The 17,178-nt window shown below is 49.3% G+C and overlaps 1 protein-coding gene across 2 annotated transcripts in view; it reads right to left on the bottom strand.

Annotated features, from left to right (window-relative positions):
• Positions 1 to 17,178, bottom strand: part of TTC12 (tetratricopeptide repeat domain 12) — a 42,406-nt gene that overhangs the window by 3,438 nt on the left and 21,790 nt on the right. For both annotated transcript variants that reach the window (XM_084894627.1, XM_084894628.1), the window contains 11 exons: positions 15,670 to 15,730; positions 15,081 to 15,269; positions 14,275 to 14,344; positions 13,376 to 13,464; positions 11,506 to 11,674; positions 7,297 to 7,389; positions 5,844 to 5,904; positions 5,006 to 5,143; positions 3,888 to 3,986; positions 3,411 to 3,479; positions 368 to 469 (listed from right to left, as the gene is read on the bottom strand). In XM_084894627.1, the coding sequence (XP_084750753.1) occupies positions 368 to 469; positions 3,411 to 3,479; positions 3,888 to 3,986; positions 5,006 to 5,143; positions 5,844 to 5,904; positions 7,297 to 7,389; positions 11,506 to 11,674; positions 13,376 to 13,464; positions 14,275 to 14,344; positions 15,081 to 15,269; positions 15,670 to 15,730 (1,140 nt within the window). The remainder of the gene's footprint in view (positions 1 to 367; positions 470 to 3,410; positions 3,480 to 3,887; positions 3,987 to 5,005; positions 5,144 to 5,843; positions 5,905 to 7,296; positions 7,390 to 11,505; positions 11,675 to 13,375; positions 13,465 to 14,274; positions 14,345 to 15,080; positions 15,270 to 15,669; positions 15,731 to 17,178) is intronic.

The following is a 17,178-nucleotide window of genomic DNA, read 5'->3' as shown; positions in this document are numbered from 1 at the left end:
CTAATGGACAGTTTACTTGTTTAACTTATTTACTTATTTAGAGGAACATGAGGAGGGAGGGGTGAGAGAGAGAATTTGTCAATCCCCCCCATTTCTGCATTCATTGGTTGATTCTCATACGTGGCCCACACCCTTGGTGTATCTGGATGATGCTCTAACTGAGCCACCCAGTCGGGGAACGGTTCACTTATTTATCCACCGATCTTCTGTTGATGTTCAGAGCACAGTCTGGGTGGACATGCAGAGGAGAACTCCATCCAAGTTTAAAATCTAACAGGGGTGAAATAGCAGCACCTCACTCTGTTCCCCAAGTAAAATAAGATGCTCCTGGATATTCCAGAGGTTGTAAGCAGTGACGGTGTTTTACCTTCAGGAACTTAATCATTTTCTTCACCACTCCTGCTCGTAGGGCCTCCTCGACGATTTTCAGGGAGGATGGGAGGGTGCGGCTGAGGACGCCAGCAGCTCTCTGGGGGAAGCAGAAAGTGAAGGGTAACAAAGTTCTTTTCAGATATGCTGAAGACCTTCACAAGTAAACAAGGGGAGGTAAAACAACTATTGATATTGGAAGCAAAATTTGCACCTTGATTTTAAAATTGCAAATTGATTTAAAAAATATGTAATGGCCAAGTAGCAAGCACTGCTGTTTTTAATACAGCTGCCAGGTAGGCCCATTCAAAGGGCTGCAGACATTGGTCCTGGCACATGGTGGCTCAGCTCATTTCTGCTCCACACAGGCCACCAGTTCACCTTCCGTAAGCCTCGGCCACTCCTTGGTGCTGGTCCCAGAGCCAGAGCAGCCTTCCTGGACTGATCCTCTGGGTCTTTTAGCTTTTCTGTTATCTGTTCGGAATCTGTCTTTTTGTTCTATTTTCTGGGAGACTTCCAGTTCTAATTCTTTAAAAATTTTTTTTTTTAAATCAACATTTTATTGATTTTTTGCAGAGAGGAAGGTAAAGGGATAGAGAGTTAGAAACATCGATGAGAGAGAGACATCAATTAGCTGCCTCCTGCACACCCCTATTGGGGATGTGCCCGCAACCAAGGTACATGTCCTTGAACGGAATCGAACCTGGGATTTTTCAGTCCACAGGCTGATGCTCTATCCACTGAGCTAAACTGGTTTCGGCCAGTTCTAATTCTTTAAAATAGCAAGCTATTACTATAATTTGGCTACAATACTACTTTGAATTTTTCTGAGGATACAAATAACAGTTACTACTTTTTTTTTCCTATTTCCTACACCATCTCCGTTTTTTTTTTTTTTTTTTTTTTTTGGTCAATTTTTTTTTATTGTGGCCTTTCTATTTATGTGCATGGCTTTCCTGAAATGTCTGGGGACTCTTAGCTGTTGATCACACTTACGAAAAGAAAAAAACAGTATGTTTGGGCCTGCTGTGCTATGGGAAGCTGGTGAGCAGGTGACATGTGGCACCTTCAGATACTAGACAGCACACACATATTCTCTGGTCTCCCAGTGCCTCTGGGGGACAGACAGGGGCTGCCAAGTGCAGTCCCCTAGGCTCTCACTGCTGCCCTGATGCACCTGGCACTTTGAAGTTGCCATCTTCTCCAGGGTCCCTTCCCAGTGGTGTGCCCCTCAGTCTGTGCTCTACACCAAGGTTTTTCCAGCTCTGCCCTCTCCTGACCCACTGGTGTCCTTGTGCTTGTTCACTTTGTTGATGTGGGTTTCTACTTCCCAATGCCTGTAGTCTCGTTTTAAGAGGTCTCAGAGGGAGAAGGCATAGACTATGAGTTAGCACGTCATTGGTCTTGCTTCCCTGTCTGCTTCCCCCAGGGGCTGGAATGTCTCCACAGCTGACAGCACAGATCTCTTTCCAGACACAAGGCAGTAGAGAGCACCCTAAGGAAGGACCGATTCTCCTGCTGGAGCTGCTGCCCCACTCAACATGCCGCCAGCACCCAGCTGTGGCACATGCAGAGTCCTGGGAAAGTCTGGCCAAGAGAGTCCTGAATGGTTAGCATAAAGCTAATGCTGGCCTAGCTTTAGGTTCTAAGGTGATCAGATGTCCCACTTTTGTCGGGACAGTCCCGATTTTTAACAATTTGTCCCACGTCCCGCGGTGTTTTAAAAAAGTCCCAATTTTTGGAAAGAATCTTTTAAATCTTTTGGACTTTTTAAAAATGTCGTGGGATGAGGGACAAATTGTTAAAAATCGGGACTGTCCCGCCAAAAACGGGGCATCTGGTCATCTTAGTTTAGACTAGAGGTGGGGATATATGGCCTTTGGTCTGTGGAAGGCCCACAGAATCATGTTGTCTGGTCCCACCAAGGCATTGGGGGTGAGCTAATTAAATGTCTGACCAAAGGCTAATTTTTAAGGCTAATTGATAATTTTGTATGGCCCAAGAATGATGTTATAAATATCCAAAAGGCCCTCGGCTGAGAAAAGGTTCCCCACCCCTGATTTAGACCATCCAGAAGAGCCTCCAGTACCCAAGAACAGTGGTGCTCACCACTTTGGGATTGTGGATGCTGTCTGAGGATCTGATGGAAGTTGTGCTGCTCCGGACCCATGAAAATGCGCACACACTCAGAATTGTCTACACAACAGCAGGGGGTGCCGAGGAACTGCAGACCTACCACATGTTCCTGGAGCCCAGGTTGGAAACCCTCCCCATGATGCTGGACTGGCCTCAGGGCAGTGTGGGCATGCAAGCTCCAAACAGGATGCTCTGGGTCTACTCAGAACCTTCACACACACACACACACACACACACACGCCTTTTCTCTCCCCTCCCTCAGGACCGGCACCCAGTCTGTGACGTTTGAAGGGCTGGAGGCTTTCTAGGCTTTCTAGGCTTTGCGGCCCTAATAGGTGGGAAAGTTGGGGTAAATGCTAATGTGTATTTATAACACATCCTGGGATACTGGCAAATAGCCTCTTGAACCACATCAGTACTCTCTGACGTGCTGCACTCACCACCCGTTTTTCTTATCCTAATGGAAACGGAGTTTAAAGCCATTCCAGCCATTCCTCCAAGGGGGCTAAGACCATTATGTGTAAACAGCCTCCAGGATCACTGGCTTGAAAACATGGGTTTAGTTTTGTTGATCATGGAAAAGAGATTCCACACAAAATTGCAAGACACATTCCATTTGCACAAGGATATCTTGAAATAGGACAAATCAGATAGGTTCCAAACCAGACACCAAAGGGCTCCTGGATTCTAGGGGGCTCCACAGATGAGTGCTGGGCAGTCGTCACTAAACCCCATGAAGCTGAGGATTGTGTGATTATGGGCATCATTCTGAGGAGTGTGCCCTCCCCATTCCTCAGAGCTGGCAGAATCTCAAAGGTGTGATGTCTTTGAAAGGGTAAGATGCATTGACATGAAAACAACACAAAGGAGAACAAAGGATGCTGTTCTGGCTCTCCCAATCTTACTGTCAGGATTCCTCCATCCTGGCTGTTCAGTAGCGACATGCACCTCCTGCTCACCTCCAAGGCCCAGACCTGCAGCCATGGGGACGGAGAAGGGTCTGTGAATGCTCTGGTCATCAGAGTCCTCGATAGAGCTCCCTCCAAGCCCTGATGAGAACTGACCACCCTCCTGTTCACCGCCACATTCCCTCACTACAGGGCACAAACCCTGAAGGTAGGAACCACATTTATCTGACTTTGTAAATGCAGGACCTAGCAGCGGGCGCATCCTGCACATTCAATTTTCTGAATGAGCATCTGACCGAGTGACACATCTATCCCTCCATGAAGCAGAGAAGAGTGTCCCCCAGATTTCCCAGTCCCACTGCCCGAGCTAGCTCTCGGGGCTTCTAGCTCATGGTGGAAATGAGAACAGTTCTATGAAACAGGATGTGCTTAGGTTGTCACAGGGTTTGGGGTAGGGAGAAAAGAATACTGTACCTCAGAGACAAAGGGGGACTGAAGACACAAGTTCATCATGAGTCCCAGGAGTGCATATATGATGTCTCTGGAAAAGTCTGCATCCTCCTCACACCTGGCCTATGGAAACAAAGCAAGGTAACCCATGATCTTTCTGTCATGCAGCTTTAAAATACATGTGCGTATGTACCGGTGTATATGTATGTGTATGTGTATGTGTATGTGTATGTGTATGTGTATGTGTATGTGTATGTGTATATGTATATGTACTAGAGGCCTGGTGCACAAATTCATGCATGGGTGGGGTCACTCAACCTGGCCGGCGATCAGGGCTTATCAAGGCTGGCCGGCTTGAGGGGAGAGACTGCAGGAGGGTGGCCGGCCACAGGACGTTGATTGTGGGAGCACACTGACCATCAGGGGGCAGCTCCTGTGTTGAACGTTTGCCCCCTGGTGGTCCGTGCGCATCATAGTGACTGGTCGACTGGTCATTTGGTCGACTGGTTATAACAGTCGCTTAGGCTTTTATATATATAGATATAGATATATTTCTATATTTAGTTGATTTTAGAGAGAGAGGAAGAGAGAGGGAGAGGACCGAAGAGAAAGAGAGGGAGAGAGAAACATTAATCTGATGCCTCTTGTATACACCCCAACTGAGGATCAAACCTGCCACACTAGCCAGAGCTGCCTTGTAGCTTTAAAGTCATCTTCCCCTTGGCAATGGTCTCAGCATTACTTAAACTCCCTACATTGCCAATGTCAAGAACCTACGCAATGTTGGAAGATTAAAAACCAGTCTATGAGTTAGTCTTAGTATGGGACACTCCCCAGGAGTCTCTTGTGCCTCTTGTCATGTGACCCTGATTCAACCTGGTCCTGTGTTTACACTGAAGACTGAGCTGGTCAAATGGGTGGCCAAGCCAAGTCGCCAGCAAACCGTTCAAGCCTCTCCAGGGTGAATGAGACATGATGTGGAGGCTTGCTGAGGTCAGCCGCCCATAAAATCTGTGGTCACAGAAGGAAGAAGGTACTGGCTCCAATATGCTCAAACAGAATTTTTAGAAAATCTAGATAATGAAGAAGCCAACACTCCCAAAGAGATAGAAAACCAGCTTTCAGGAGAAAAGCTAAAATACCATGAGGCTCAAGCAAGCATTCCTAAATTCCTCAGAGGCAGACATCTGTCTTCTGGTGGCAGCGTCAGCACTGAGGTTTCCCATGATGGCAACACACTGGCTGAGAGCTGAGATGTTGACTTCCTTGGGGTCTCTTTTCTAAAAGAGAATCGAGAGAAAGCAAATGTGCAGAAAGCAGGCAGATGATGCCGGCATCTTCCCCAGGGGCACCCCTCATGCACCAAAACACCGGGAACCAGAGCGTGCAGCATCACAGCGGCATCAATGGGGTCAGGCTGGCAACAGGGTGGAGGTATGTGGCCTGGAACAGAGAGGCATTGGGCTCATCTCAGGGATACCAGCAACCCGCCTGGACAGCAGAGTTTCCACTTCCATGTCTGAGAGACTGGGCTGTGGACATGCTCAGGTCCCCCGAGACGTGGCTCCCCAGGGACGTGGTCTAGTCCCAACATGCTCTCCTCAAACTCCCCCACCCCTTGCCCTTCTCTGCCTCCCCAGCTCAGATCTCCACACTCGCCCTCCTGACCAGGACAACTTCCATTCAGGGTTGCACACAGTCCTCATGACTTAGGATCACAGGGGACTGATGAGCCTGAGCCCTCTCTTCGCCTTCACCCTAGACGCAGAGGCCACCGTCCAGCTCTTCCTCCACTGCAGTGAGCCTGCATGTCCCTCTCCACCTGGCTCAGTGAGGGCTGTTTTAATAAGAATTGTGTAAATTCCAGCTGAGAATAAATGATTCTTGGACCCGAGAGTCAACAGGCACTCTGGAGTGTGACTGTGTTTAAACGGCTCACGCCCCTGAGAGTCAGAGATGATGAGATGGAGACCTGCTCACCAGCACGCCTCTGAGAGCCGGGAGAACACCTGTGAGGTTGGCCCGGAACCAGACTTGGAATCTGTTGGGAGAACACCAGCCGTGATTTAGCTCTACATTGTACAAACCATAAGAGAAATGCAGAGTCTCAGGCGATGGGGCGAACAGACACAAACTCTGGGCCCCTGTGTTTGCCATGTGCCTGGGTGACTCATTTGGAAACAGAAGAGAATACCCCAGGTATATGGTGTGGCTTTCATTTCTCTGAATCTGAATAATTGCCTTTGATGTTGAACATCAGGTCTCAGATGGCAGCACTTATGCAGAAATTGCTAGAATCCCTAGGCTTTCCCAAACTGACCTCCCACCCTCCTGCCCTCCCTTCACTCCGAGTCAGTGCTGTGTGCTGTGCAAACAGGAAGTGCAGTGCAAGCATGGCTCCTCAGCACAGCCACAAGGAGTCCCAGCTACACATAAGGCCCCACATGCTACACACATATGCACATGTTATATATATCTCCACATGCTACACATGTCATACACTGCACCTACATGCCACACACGTCTTTCTACATGCTACGTGCACCTCTGCACACTACACACACATCTCCACATGATACACGCATCTACATGCTACAAACCTCTACATACATCTTCACACAACACGTCTCCACATGCTACATGCCTCCACTGCTACATATCCCCACATACTACACACATATCCACATGCTGCACATATCTCCATATTAAAAACACATTCCCATGTGCTACATGTCTCCACATGTTATATACATCTCCACATGCTACACATGTCCCTACATGCTACACATGTCTCCACATGCTATACACACATCTCCACAGGCCAGAGCAGCTACTGAGTCCCCAGCCTGTGCTGAGAGCTTGTCCAGAAGCAAAGAAGCACTCTCTCATGGTCATTTCTAAGCATGATGTTCTAAAGGTGGTGAGGAAATTAAACAAACAAACAAGAGACACTGAAAAAAACAACACTTAAGAATTATGAAAAATTTAAGACCCTTACTGAATTCCCCAGTAGCTAAGCAAAAGTAAAAATAAAAATAAAAAAAAGCATGGGGGGAATGGTTACCCATAATGCCACTGGCAACCCAAGAGGAGGTTCCATTTTACTGTGCACTCTCTTTCTCTCACTCACATCTGTTCAGTACATATTTGCTAGGCAGTTCCCATTAGGTGCTGATTAAGGGGAAGAACCTTCTCCAACACTCAGTAAGCTTGTCTATTGTGTTTTAAGTACGTTACTGCTTCCAACCCTGCTGAGGACTGGTCCCCTGCCCCGAGAGGCTGGAACAGGCATGCTGACCAAGGCCTAGGAAGGTATCAGCTCTCCGACTCAGTGAGCCTTGCGATGCCCACTGGCCAGCCTCCCTGTATGCTGCACATTCTAAACTATCAGACAGTCAGCAACAGTTGAAGAAGAGATGTCAATAAATGTTACCTTTCTTCCAGCGCCAAGTCTGTGAGCAGTCCCATGGCTGAGGTGGCCCTCTCATCTGAGAAGTCAAGAAATGACACCAAGGCTTCCAACAATCTGCAAAAAATCCAGTACAACCTCAGAGTGGGCTGTCCTCCAACATTTCCAACAGAGACACCCTACAAGAAGGCGAGGAAGGAGTCAGCATGCAGGAGAGGTAGCTAGAGTGCCCTGCCATGCCCCCAGAAAGCCCAGTCACTGGCCCACCCAGTGACGCAGGCTCTCCTGCAGAGTGGCTCTACCACCCATGTGCAGTCCCATTAACCCAAGTTCACTGATTATCAGACAAAGATGACAGAAAGGAATCTCTGGGGCCTCTGTCATGTGACTGACTCTGGCTCGGCCAAATTCAAGCACATAAATGACATTGAAATGGCATGCTCACTAATCTGCTAATGACTAAAGTAGGAGGGCCCCCTAATAAGGTGGGGGATGGAATAAAGACTTCACAAGATTTTGACAAGCTGCTGAATATATCAGACAAAATTTAATACAGTTAAAGTCAAACTCCTCCACTTAGAGCTGGAAATTCTGCATAAGTAACAGAATTGGTAGACCTGGGTTATAACTGGTTCATATGAACGAGATTTCAGGGTCAGTAAGTAACTGCAAACCCACTAAGAGCAAATAACCCAGAAGAATTGCCAAAAAACAGCTATTGCAACCTTGGGCTGCCCTAACAGACTGACAGCCCAGGATGAAGTAGGAGCCACTTGCACAACCAGCAGGCCCATACTCAGCACCCACAGTGCGCTCAGTGCTGTGCTCAGTACGGGGAGGGCAGCACTAAGCACCTGGGTGATATGACAGAAACAAACTCATGTAAAGTGGGCACGGAGCCCACTTGGTGGGAGGTGTGGGAGGATGGCAAAGAAGAAGGCTGCAAGGAGCAGCTGATAGGTTAGCTATCACTTGAAAGTGTAGTGCTGGCTTTTGTTCCTTTGTTCATTCAATCAACACCCGCAGGGCACTGTCCAAGGAGCTTGCAGGCCAGTGTCAGGCACACGGGGAGAGAGCATTCCCGGCACAACACACAGCATTCACAAAGACGATGTGGCCTCAGAGAGCAGGGCACACCTGGGGGCTACCAATAGTTCCTCACAGCGAGCGCTTAGGATATGAGGAGAGGACAAGGAAAGGTGAGGCCAGAGACCTGGACGGGGCCAGCCTGTCACGGTGGCCTTCTGTGGCCTGCTGGAAAGCCTGCACTCTGCCCTGCAGGACTAGGTGTCCCCAGTGTGGTGGGTAGGGGACTTTCTTGGCAGTGGTGTGTGTGGGGAGGCAGATTTTTGAGCCCACCTCAGGCTAGTGGAAGGAGGCTGCATGTAAACCAAGACCCCAGGTGATGCCTGGGCACCATATTTCTCAGCAGCTGGAGGACTAGTCTTCTAGGCAGTCATCATGCTGGCATTTCCAGTAGGAAGCTAACAGGAGGATGTGCACGTGGCATGGTGGAGGCTGGATTGAGGCAGGTAGTATAAGAGGCAGGGAGTCCATTTGGGGTGGGGAGCGGGGGGGAGGGATGGATTATCGAGACTAAAGTTAAGACTGAGCCAAGGCAGCGGCCGAATGAGAACAGTAAAGAAGAGAGGTGTTCGCTGTGACCGAAGAGGAGTGGCTGGAGAGGGACACTGGGAGGGAGCCAGAGGAAATGAAAGTGGGAGATGCTGGTGAGGTACGATTGACAATACACCATCATCTTACAGATGTGGGAGCCATCCAGGGAGCCCTCGGGATGCTGGCTAGGCAACTGGTGGGATGGAAATGTCACCTCCGAAGACAGAAAACGCAGGCTGAGGATCTAGTTTGCAAAACCACTTCTGAATGATTAAGTTTGTGATACCCCTGGTGCTGAGATGGAGACGTCCAGGGACAGAGGGGGTTTTCTCCCAGCACTTTTAAGAGACAGTGATTATGGGTGATAAATAAGGGCTAGGGTGAGAGGAGGGCCAAGGATGGGGTCCTGGGGTCCTTGACTTGGAAGATAACAGCATAAAGGAGGCTCAAAAGGAAACCAAGAAGGAAAAAACCAAGCGGTAGGAGGAGACCAGGAAGACAACATGATAGGACCAAAGGGCAGTGACGGGAAGCAAGTGCAGAAAGGATCCATCGGGTGGGTCTGATAGGAAGGTGAGCTCCAGCACCCACATCTGTTTATTCAGCGGCTTGGGTAGGCAGGGCCTGGCAGTCAAGTCCAAAGGGAAACCAGGATGTTTAATCTGGAAAATACCAGGCTCCTTCATGCCCTGGAAAGTGAGATGTGTTCTGTAGGCCTTTGATAGACTGACTGAGGCTTCAGTATCGGGAGCAGCATTGTCCCAGGCCAGAATGGGGCAGGCAGTTTGTGTTCAGTGAAAGGAGGTGATTTTTTTCATCAACAGAACATCCTGTTGGAGGTGAGAGCCACATCCTTTGGTTAGCTGGGGAAAGACCCCATCCATTAGCTATGACAGTGCCCGTCCAATCAAACTGACAAAACGCTGGAACCTTCCCTGGAGGGCAGCATGCACGCCATGTGCCAGAATGCCCCCAAGGGGACACCGGTGCTGCGGGGGAGGGCTGGATAGTTGACAACACCCCAGGTCACTTCAATTCTGCAACTCCCCCATGATCCCGGGAGTGACTTCAGTGTTCCTGTCACAAATCACTCATTTTACAGTCAGTTCCTATTCTTCCTTCACCAACTGAAATCTGTTCTCCTCGCTCTTGGAGACGAATGCTGATGAACCTGAGCAGACAGAGGAGGAGCTGAGCAGGCAGCCTAAGGTCATCTTGCTTTCAGTCCCAGGAGCCATGAACAACGAGGCTTCTCGCCGTGTGAGAGTGCACATCCTCACTGGACGGAAGAGAGCAGCTGCCCCTTCCCACCCCTCCTCATCTCCTTTACTGTGGGCCCGTCCTGCTTTGCTGGCAGCTGTCCCTGTACATGGACCACACATCAGAAAATGATCAAATGCACAGTAAATGCACTTTTGCATCCATTTAGCACCTGAGCATGGGCCCTGGAGAGAGCAAATGAGTATCAAGTTATTGTTGAGTCCGCGTCAGGTGTCAGGCATGAAATTAACTGTTTTTCCTCCCTGCGGCTGAAGCTGTTTGCTGGTGAACCCCATGGAAACCCTGCCATCGCCTCTGCCCTGCCTGACTCGGCCGTGGAAGCCGGAACCATTTTCCAACCACAGGTGGCACGTGACGGAAGAGAAACAGAAGCAGTTGTTTCTCTTGATAAAAGGGACAGACCCGACTGGTGCTAAGCTGTCCTAAAGGGGGAGGTGATGCATGAAGTGGCATGAGGAAAGGGACAAGAGAAGGACAGAGACCTGGACTCTGACACCTTGAAGCACTCCACCAGCCAATGCCACCTCTGGTCTCCGCGGTTATGTGAGAAAAGAAGACCAGCTTCTCTTAGTCATGTGTTCTGTCAAATGCAACAGAAAATGTTTAGCTGGCATCCACACATCACCACTCTAGAAGCAGGGGAGACACCATAAGTGTCTGTGAAGCAGGGGAGACACCAGGCTCATCAAGGCTGAGTAACTTTCCTGGTCACCTAAGTAGACAGAGGCAAGCAAGGGTTTGGGCTCATGGCTGTGGTGCCTAAAACCTAGCTCTTTCCACTAAGTGACACTGGCCCTCCTAGTTCCTGTCGCTGTCCACTTGCTCCTTCCATGCACCGCATCCCTGGGGAAAAGCGCTGTGGGAGGAACGTGCCCTGAGCCCTCTCTGCGAGGTCACAGGGCCTGCGCGCAGCCCCGGCCTGCTGCAACCACTCCGTTTCCCTGCAGAGAGCACTTTCCTCTCTTTCTGGCCTGGTCGGGGTGGGCGTTGATGAGAGCAGCAGGCATTGAGGTAATAGGCGAAGGCTTCTTGGCTATTTAAAGAGAGTAGGCAGACTCCCGGGATGATCAAAGATGCCACTCTCCAAGACACTGGAAAAATTCAAAGCGAAACGCAAGCAATTCAAAGATAGCTTAGGGGAGAAAGGCTTACGATTACTAGAGCTACATTTACGCAAAGAGATCAGAACCAAATAAAACACGTGCTGAAGGGATTGAGGAAATGAGTGCAGACTGAGGAAAAGTCTGATGGCACCTCTCCTGTCAGTGAGGTGAGCGGGAGGCGGGCTGCCTTCCCTGAGCGGGTGATGCTCTGAGACGCTGGGATCTTCCTTACCGGGTCATGTCCAGGTGGCTGATGACCAGGCTCCGGCCGTGCTTCGTCTGGGCAAGCTGCAGCAGCAGGGCCAGGCTCTGCTGCCGGACGGGCAGGACCCCGGAGGCCAGGAGGGAGGGCAGCAGCCGGCCTGAGCCAGGGTGCATCACCAGCTGGCGCTTGTTTTCCTCTGCAAAACACAGGAGCATTCGCCGTGTGCACCATGGACAGCGATTACAGGTCTGTCCCCACCTCCAGTTCTCCTCCACTCATCTGAGGGGTGGGATAGGGAAGGGGAAGGCCCAGACTCCAGAAGCAGACTGCTGGTCTCAATGACTAGGTGAAGGGCCTCAGCCGATCTAGTAACTCCTGTGCAACTGCTTCCTCACTAGTGACCTGAGGGAGGCGGCAGACCTAACACAGGGTTAAGTGAGTTACTACGTGATGGCGCTTCCAGTAGGGACTGGCACACATACATTGGTAACATTCTTGTCAAAGGCTCCTTGATATGTCATCTGGAAATGCAAGGAAAGGGGAAGAAAGCAGCTAACTGTGGAATGTCTTTAGACTCGTGGTCGGCAAACTGAAGCTTGTAAGCCACATGCGGCTCTTTGGCCCCTTGAGTGTGGCTCTTCCACAAAATAGCACAGCCTGGGCTAGTCTATTTTGAAGAAGTGGTGTTAGAAGAAGTTTAAGTTTAAAAACTTTGACTCTCAAAAGAAATGTCAATCGTCATGCTGTTGATATTTGGCCTTGTGGACTGATGAGTTTGCCGACCTGCGTTAAGACCTTCTTCATATAATGGCCAGAGTCCTCGCGGGAAAAGTAGGCTGTCCCATTAGAACACTCCTGAGTAAAATGCGCCCCCTCTCCGCACGGGAAGCCATTCCAGGCAGTGGCCCTGGGTCTTCCCCCTTGCTGGGTCATCTCTAATCAGGCGTGTGACTCTGAGGGCACCAGGGGTGCAGGTGGAGGGTGAGCTAAGCGCTGAAACAGACCAGTTTGTCCAGCTCATGTATTTTTCCTTATCCTGGAAAAGGAGCTCACTGAGAACAACTGCAATGACTAACAGAAGGAGAGGAGCTGAAAACGACAGTCCCCATCTCGTGTACTCCTCTGTAAGCCCGCCCCGAAAGTGTGCTCACTAATCCCTCTAAAAACCTGCTTGGCATTTAATGAGTTGGATACACCGAGATGTCATTGATCTGCAATAGGGCACTTACATCACAAGGCTGTGTCTGACACCAAGGTTCTCAGAAGCGGAGGAGCATGCCAGCTGAGGACATTGGGGTTGCACAGGACAGCAGGTCCCCCACCGTCACCCAGCCCTGCCTTCCCTCTCCTGGGGTGGGTTTTGCAAAACCTCCACCCTGGGCTGGTGGGTCACCTAGAGAGCAGCAGGGGATCTCACCCTAGATAGCAGCAGGGCGCCTCAGTCATGATATGAGTTTGAGTATGATGCTCTTTGGGAAAGAGGCCCCTGATTCTCTAGTTTTCTAGAATCAATGATTCCTCCACTCTAATAAATCAAGAAAATAATTACATGATCTCATATTGAGCAATTCCCAGTTTACAAACTACGCACACAAGCTCTATTGCTGGGTCCTCACAGGAGCCTGTGAAAAGGGGACACAGCTACCATTATTCTAATTTTCAGAGTTTACCTATGTCCAAAGTCAGATCTTTTCCTAGAAAAATACAATCTTTTTAGAAATAATGGAAATGGTTCAAGTTTTGATTTACTTTGAGGTCACAAAAGTGATCAGGTTCTATAAAGACTGATTAAACCCCAGAAGATGCTGCTAAGGAAAGAGCTGAGAGAACCTGCCTGCCCACGCAGCTCCTGCGTTAGTGGGGGTCAAGGGTGACAAGGTGTGATGGGCGGGCTTACCGTTCCCCCTGCACACGGCTTGCCAGAGCCTGAGAACAGACACACACAGGGTCTCTTCCGCTGCATCTTTTCCCGCCGCAGAGAAGCTCCTGGAATGGACAAGGGAGAACAATGTCAAAACTGGAACTCAGTCTTCATCTTCCTTTCAGCTGGTTCCATTTCTCCAACAGGCCTACAATATGGGGTTGAGAAGTGATTCTAATCCAGAGCTGAGGTCATCCGGACCGAAGGACCGCGAGGCACTGGACTGAGAGCTCCAGACAAGGAGGCAGGCTGAGGAGGCCAGGCTGCACGCTGGGGGCGGGGAGGGGAGGCAGCGAGGGTTGTCTGCGCACCATTGGTGGTCCCTCAGGTCTGAAAGGTTGGCGACCTCTGACTTAGGGTACATGCAGGCAAACGTGTGCTGGCAACTCTACCCCATAGTAGCATCCTACGCCTCAGGAATTACACTAGAATAACTGAGATACAAAATAAAATAAAAATAATGTCAGCAAACGACCTCCTATCATATGGGTCTTTCTTCAGATGAAATTATGGATGTGAGCAGCCAAACCCAGCTGATCTCATTTCCTGACATGATCAGCAAAATTCCCGAAGGGAACGAATAGCAGTCTTGCAGCTGGTGGGAAACAGCAACAGCGGTTGTTTCTCTGACTTGGAAGTGTTTGGAGAGACCCTGGGAAGGTGGGGACCTTCTCTGCAATCACTGCGGCACAACTAAAACTGCCCGAGGCTCCGGCCCCGGGCCCACACAGCACCTCTGCACTAGCCAGGGGCCACTGACAGTGGCTGCGCTGGCTCATCCAGGGAGGTCTCTGCCTGTGCCATCAGTGTCCACTTTCCTGAGAAACGCTGGTCTTTCATTGTGTAGACGCTGGCTGTCTTATAAACATTCCTACCTTCTTATGACTTCGTTCCCACTGATGATACTGAATCCATTGTGTGTTCTGAATAAAGTTCGCTCTGCGCCTAAAACAATGTCAGAGAAGCCCACGTCAGACTCCTGACAGCTGTCCTGCTGTCACCATGCCGGCTAAGAGGAGCTTTGGGACCACTGCGTACAGGGACCGGGAGGGCTGCGTACAGGGGCCAGGAGGGCTGCGTACAGGGACCGGTGAAAGAGAACAGTGTTGTGCTCCTCAGCAGGGGAGCTGATGTGGCTTTGAAACTGTTTACAGCTCCTAAGCAACGAGTAAGTGCAACTGGGGTGAACCTTACCAGTTATCCATTTCTCTATGGTTGCGGGGGAGGGATGTGTGGGGTCAGACAGGGTGGTTAGGGTGTATATGGGGTATTGTGTGGGATATGCAAAGGGTGTGTGGATGTGTGTAGGAAGTGTGGAGCATGTGTGAAGGATGAATATATGCAGTATAAGTTATGTGTATGTACGTATATTGTGTGATGTGTTGTGTGTACATGCTGTGTGTGTGTGTGTGGTATCAGTAAGTGTAGATGAAATGAAGGCATGCTGTGTGTGTGTTTTGTGTTGTACTGTATGTGTGTGGTGTTTAGTGCATGGATGTTGAGTGTCTGCATGCCCTGAGGAGAGGCTAGAGCGGGGGTGGGGGAATATTTCTGGTGCACCCCCTTTATCACCTACGTTATGTAGATCTTTGATCAGTATGTATGGAAGGAAGGGAGTCTCTGACCTATAAACTCTGCCCTTTACACGACAACATTCACGAGGCACACGTCTCTGGCTTACAGTCCTCCATCATCTCCGTCAGGATCTCAATGCCCCCCGCGTAGAACAAGGGGTTCTGGCCGGGCTTGGAGAGAGTCCCCAGGAGGTGCCTGGTTGTCACGGCTGTGCTCTTTCCCGAGTCCAGCAGTTCCTGGGCTTCCTTCTCCTGGAGGTCTGCCTTCTCCCGAAGATCCACTTGGTCCAGGTAATCTAGCAAAACAAGACAGAAAACAAAACAACCCGGCATCCATGCTACCACACAGGTGTGACCTCTGTGCGGACGGGGCGCTGAGAGGCATATGCATTAAAATAACAAACTCATCTACAGCAAGGAGAATTTTGGGAATAGTGTACATCCTGCACCCAGAACCTTAAACATCTTGGGGGTGAAGAACACCCAGAACCTTCCCTATCTAGAAGGCTCTAGAGGGGGATGTGTACAAAGGAGGAAGACAAAGATCTGAGTTGGAGAACAGAGGAGAGAGGCACAGGCAGCCTGTTAACAGAGGACGGAATGCAGGCAGGGCAGGGCTTTGCAGCCGCGTAGAGAAGGCACAGAGGCAGCCGAGGGCCAGAGCAGAGGTCAAGCCATCAGCAGCAACGTTCTCACCTTTCACCTGTGTCTGCAGCTGGGAGTTTATTTCTGAGATCTTCTGAAAGCACTCTCTAGACTGGAAAAAAACAAACAAACACACACACACACACCAAGACTTTGACAAGTGGTAGCGGGTAAAGGTAATGATAAGAAAGACACTGGGTACAACAGGACTTGGCTTCATTATTCCTTTGGTCCCTCCTGCTCGCAGCACAAGAGGCAGGCATGTGAGCACTGCATGCATATGACATTGTTTTTATGCTCCTCTGGGTCTATGAAGCAATGGGTATTATTTTAAAATTTATTTTTAAAAAGTAGTGCTGTCATATGGCTTGTGGTGGAAAATTTCCATTCCTAAGTCCTTGTGGATCATGTCTGGCTGGGTAAATACGAAATTTAGAGATGATATTTGCCCTGAGCGAGAATAGGAGGCTGCCTGTCAGATATGCCCAAGGGAGTCAGGAAATAAACAAAGTTGGAGACATTGTTGACAGAGATTGGGAACAGGAAACGAGAGATGCCTACTTAAAGGTACAGGGCTGCAAAAAGCGGGACTTATGCAGTCAGCTTGAAAGCTTGAGTGAGGGGCCCTCACTGAGGAAAGTGTTGGGCAGGAAGTTTCTAGAAAAAGAAAGGCTCTAGTTCATGAGGCATGAGGCTGGGTTTAGAGCAGTACTGTCCTCAGGTATATCAAGAACTGTCCAGAGGGTACCAAGAGAAAAGGCACAGGAAAAATAAGACAGTTCTGAGCTTTCTTGAAGGCTCAAGGCTTGTTTAGAAGATTAGGATTAAGAAATAAACTGAAGAAAAATCACGTTAGTAAAGAACAGTGTCTCAGGGTATAGGATACACATCAAACACGGTAACTGCTATGGGCTAAATGTTTTGTGTCCCTAAAAATTCATATGTTCAAACCTAAACCATCAAGGGGATGTCATAGGAGGAGGGGCCTGTGGAAGGTGATTAGGTATTGTAGATGGGGTTCTCAAGAACGAGATTAGTGTCCTTGCTGAAGTGTCTGCCCCCTTGGTCAGTTTGTGTCATAGCTATCGGTTGGATAGTTGGACACTTAGCATATTAGTCTTTTATATAGATAGATTATATAGATAGATTAGATTATTAAAGAACATTATCTTTTAAAAAAATATTTTCTTTGTTGTATCTTAATTATTACAACACAGTCTTAGTGTAATACTAGAGGCCCAGTGCACAAAATTTGTGCATGGGGAGGAAGGTAGAGGGGTCCCTCAGCCCAGCCTGCACCCTCTCACAATCCGGGACCACTAGGGGGATGTCCTGATCCTGCAGGGATACCTGTGGGAGTGGGCCTAAACTGGCAGTCAGACATCTCTCTTGCAATCTGGGACCACTGGCTCCTAACCACTCACCTGCCTGCCTGCCTGATCTCCCCTAACCCTTGCTAATAAATATAGGCCTTTTTAGGGAAGTGAAAAAAATATTCTAAAATTTATTGTAGTGATAGTTTCACAACTCTTGTGAATCTACTAAAAACCATCGAATTGT

This window comes from Pipistrellus hanaki (genome assembly GCF_964339955.1).
Source record: "Pipistrellus hanaki genome assembly, chromosome: 9".
NCBI lineage: Eukaryota > Metazoa > Chordata > Mammalia > Chiroptera > Vespertilionidae > Pipistrellus > Pipistrellus hanaki.
The sequence above is the reverse complement of the archived record's forward strand: the minus strand, read 5'-3'. Positions and strand labels throughout refer to the sequence as shown.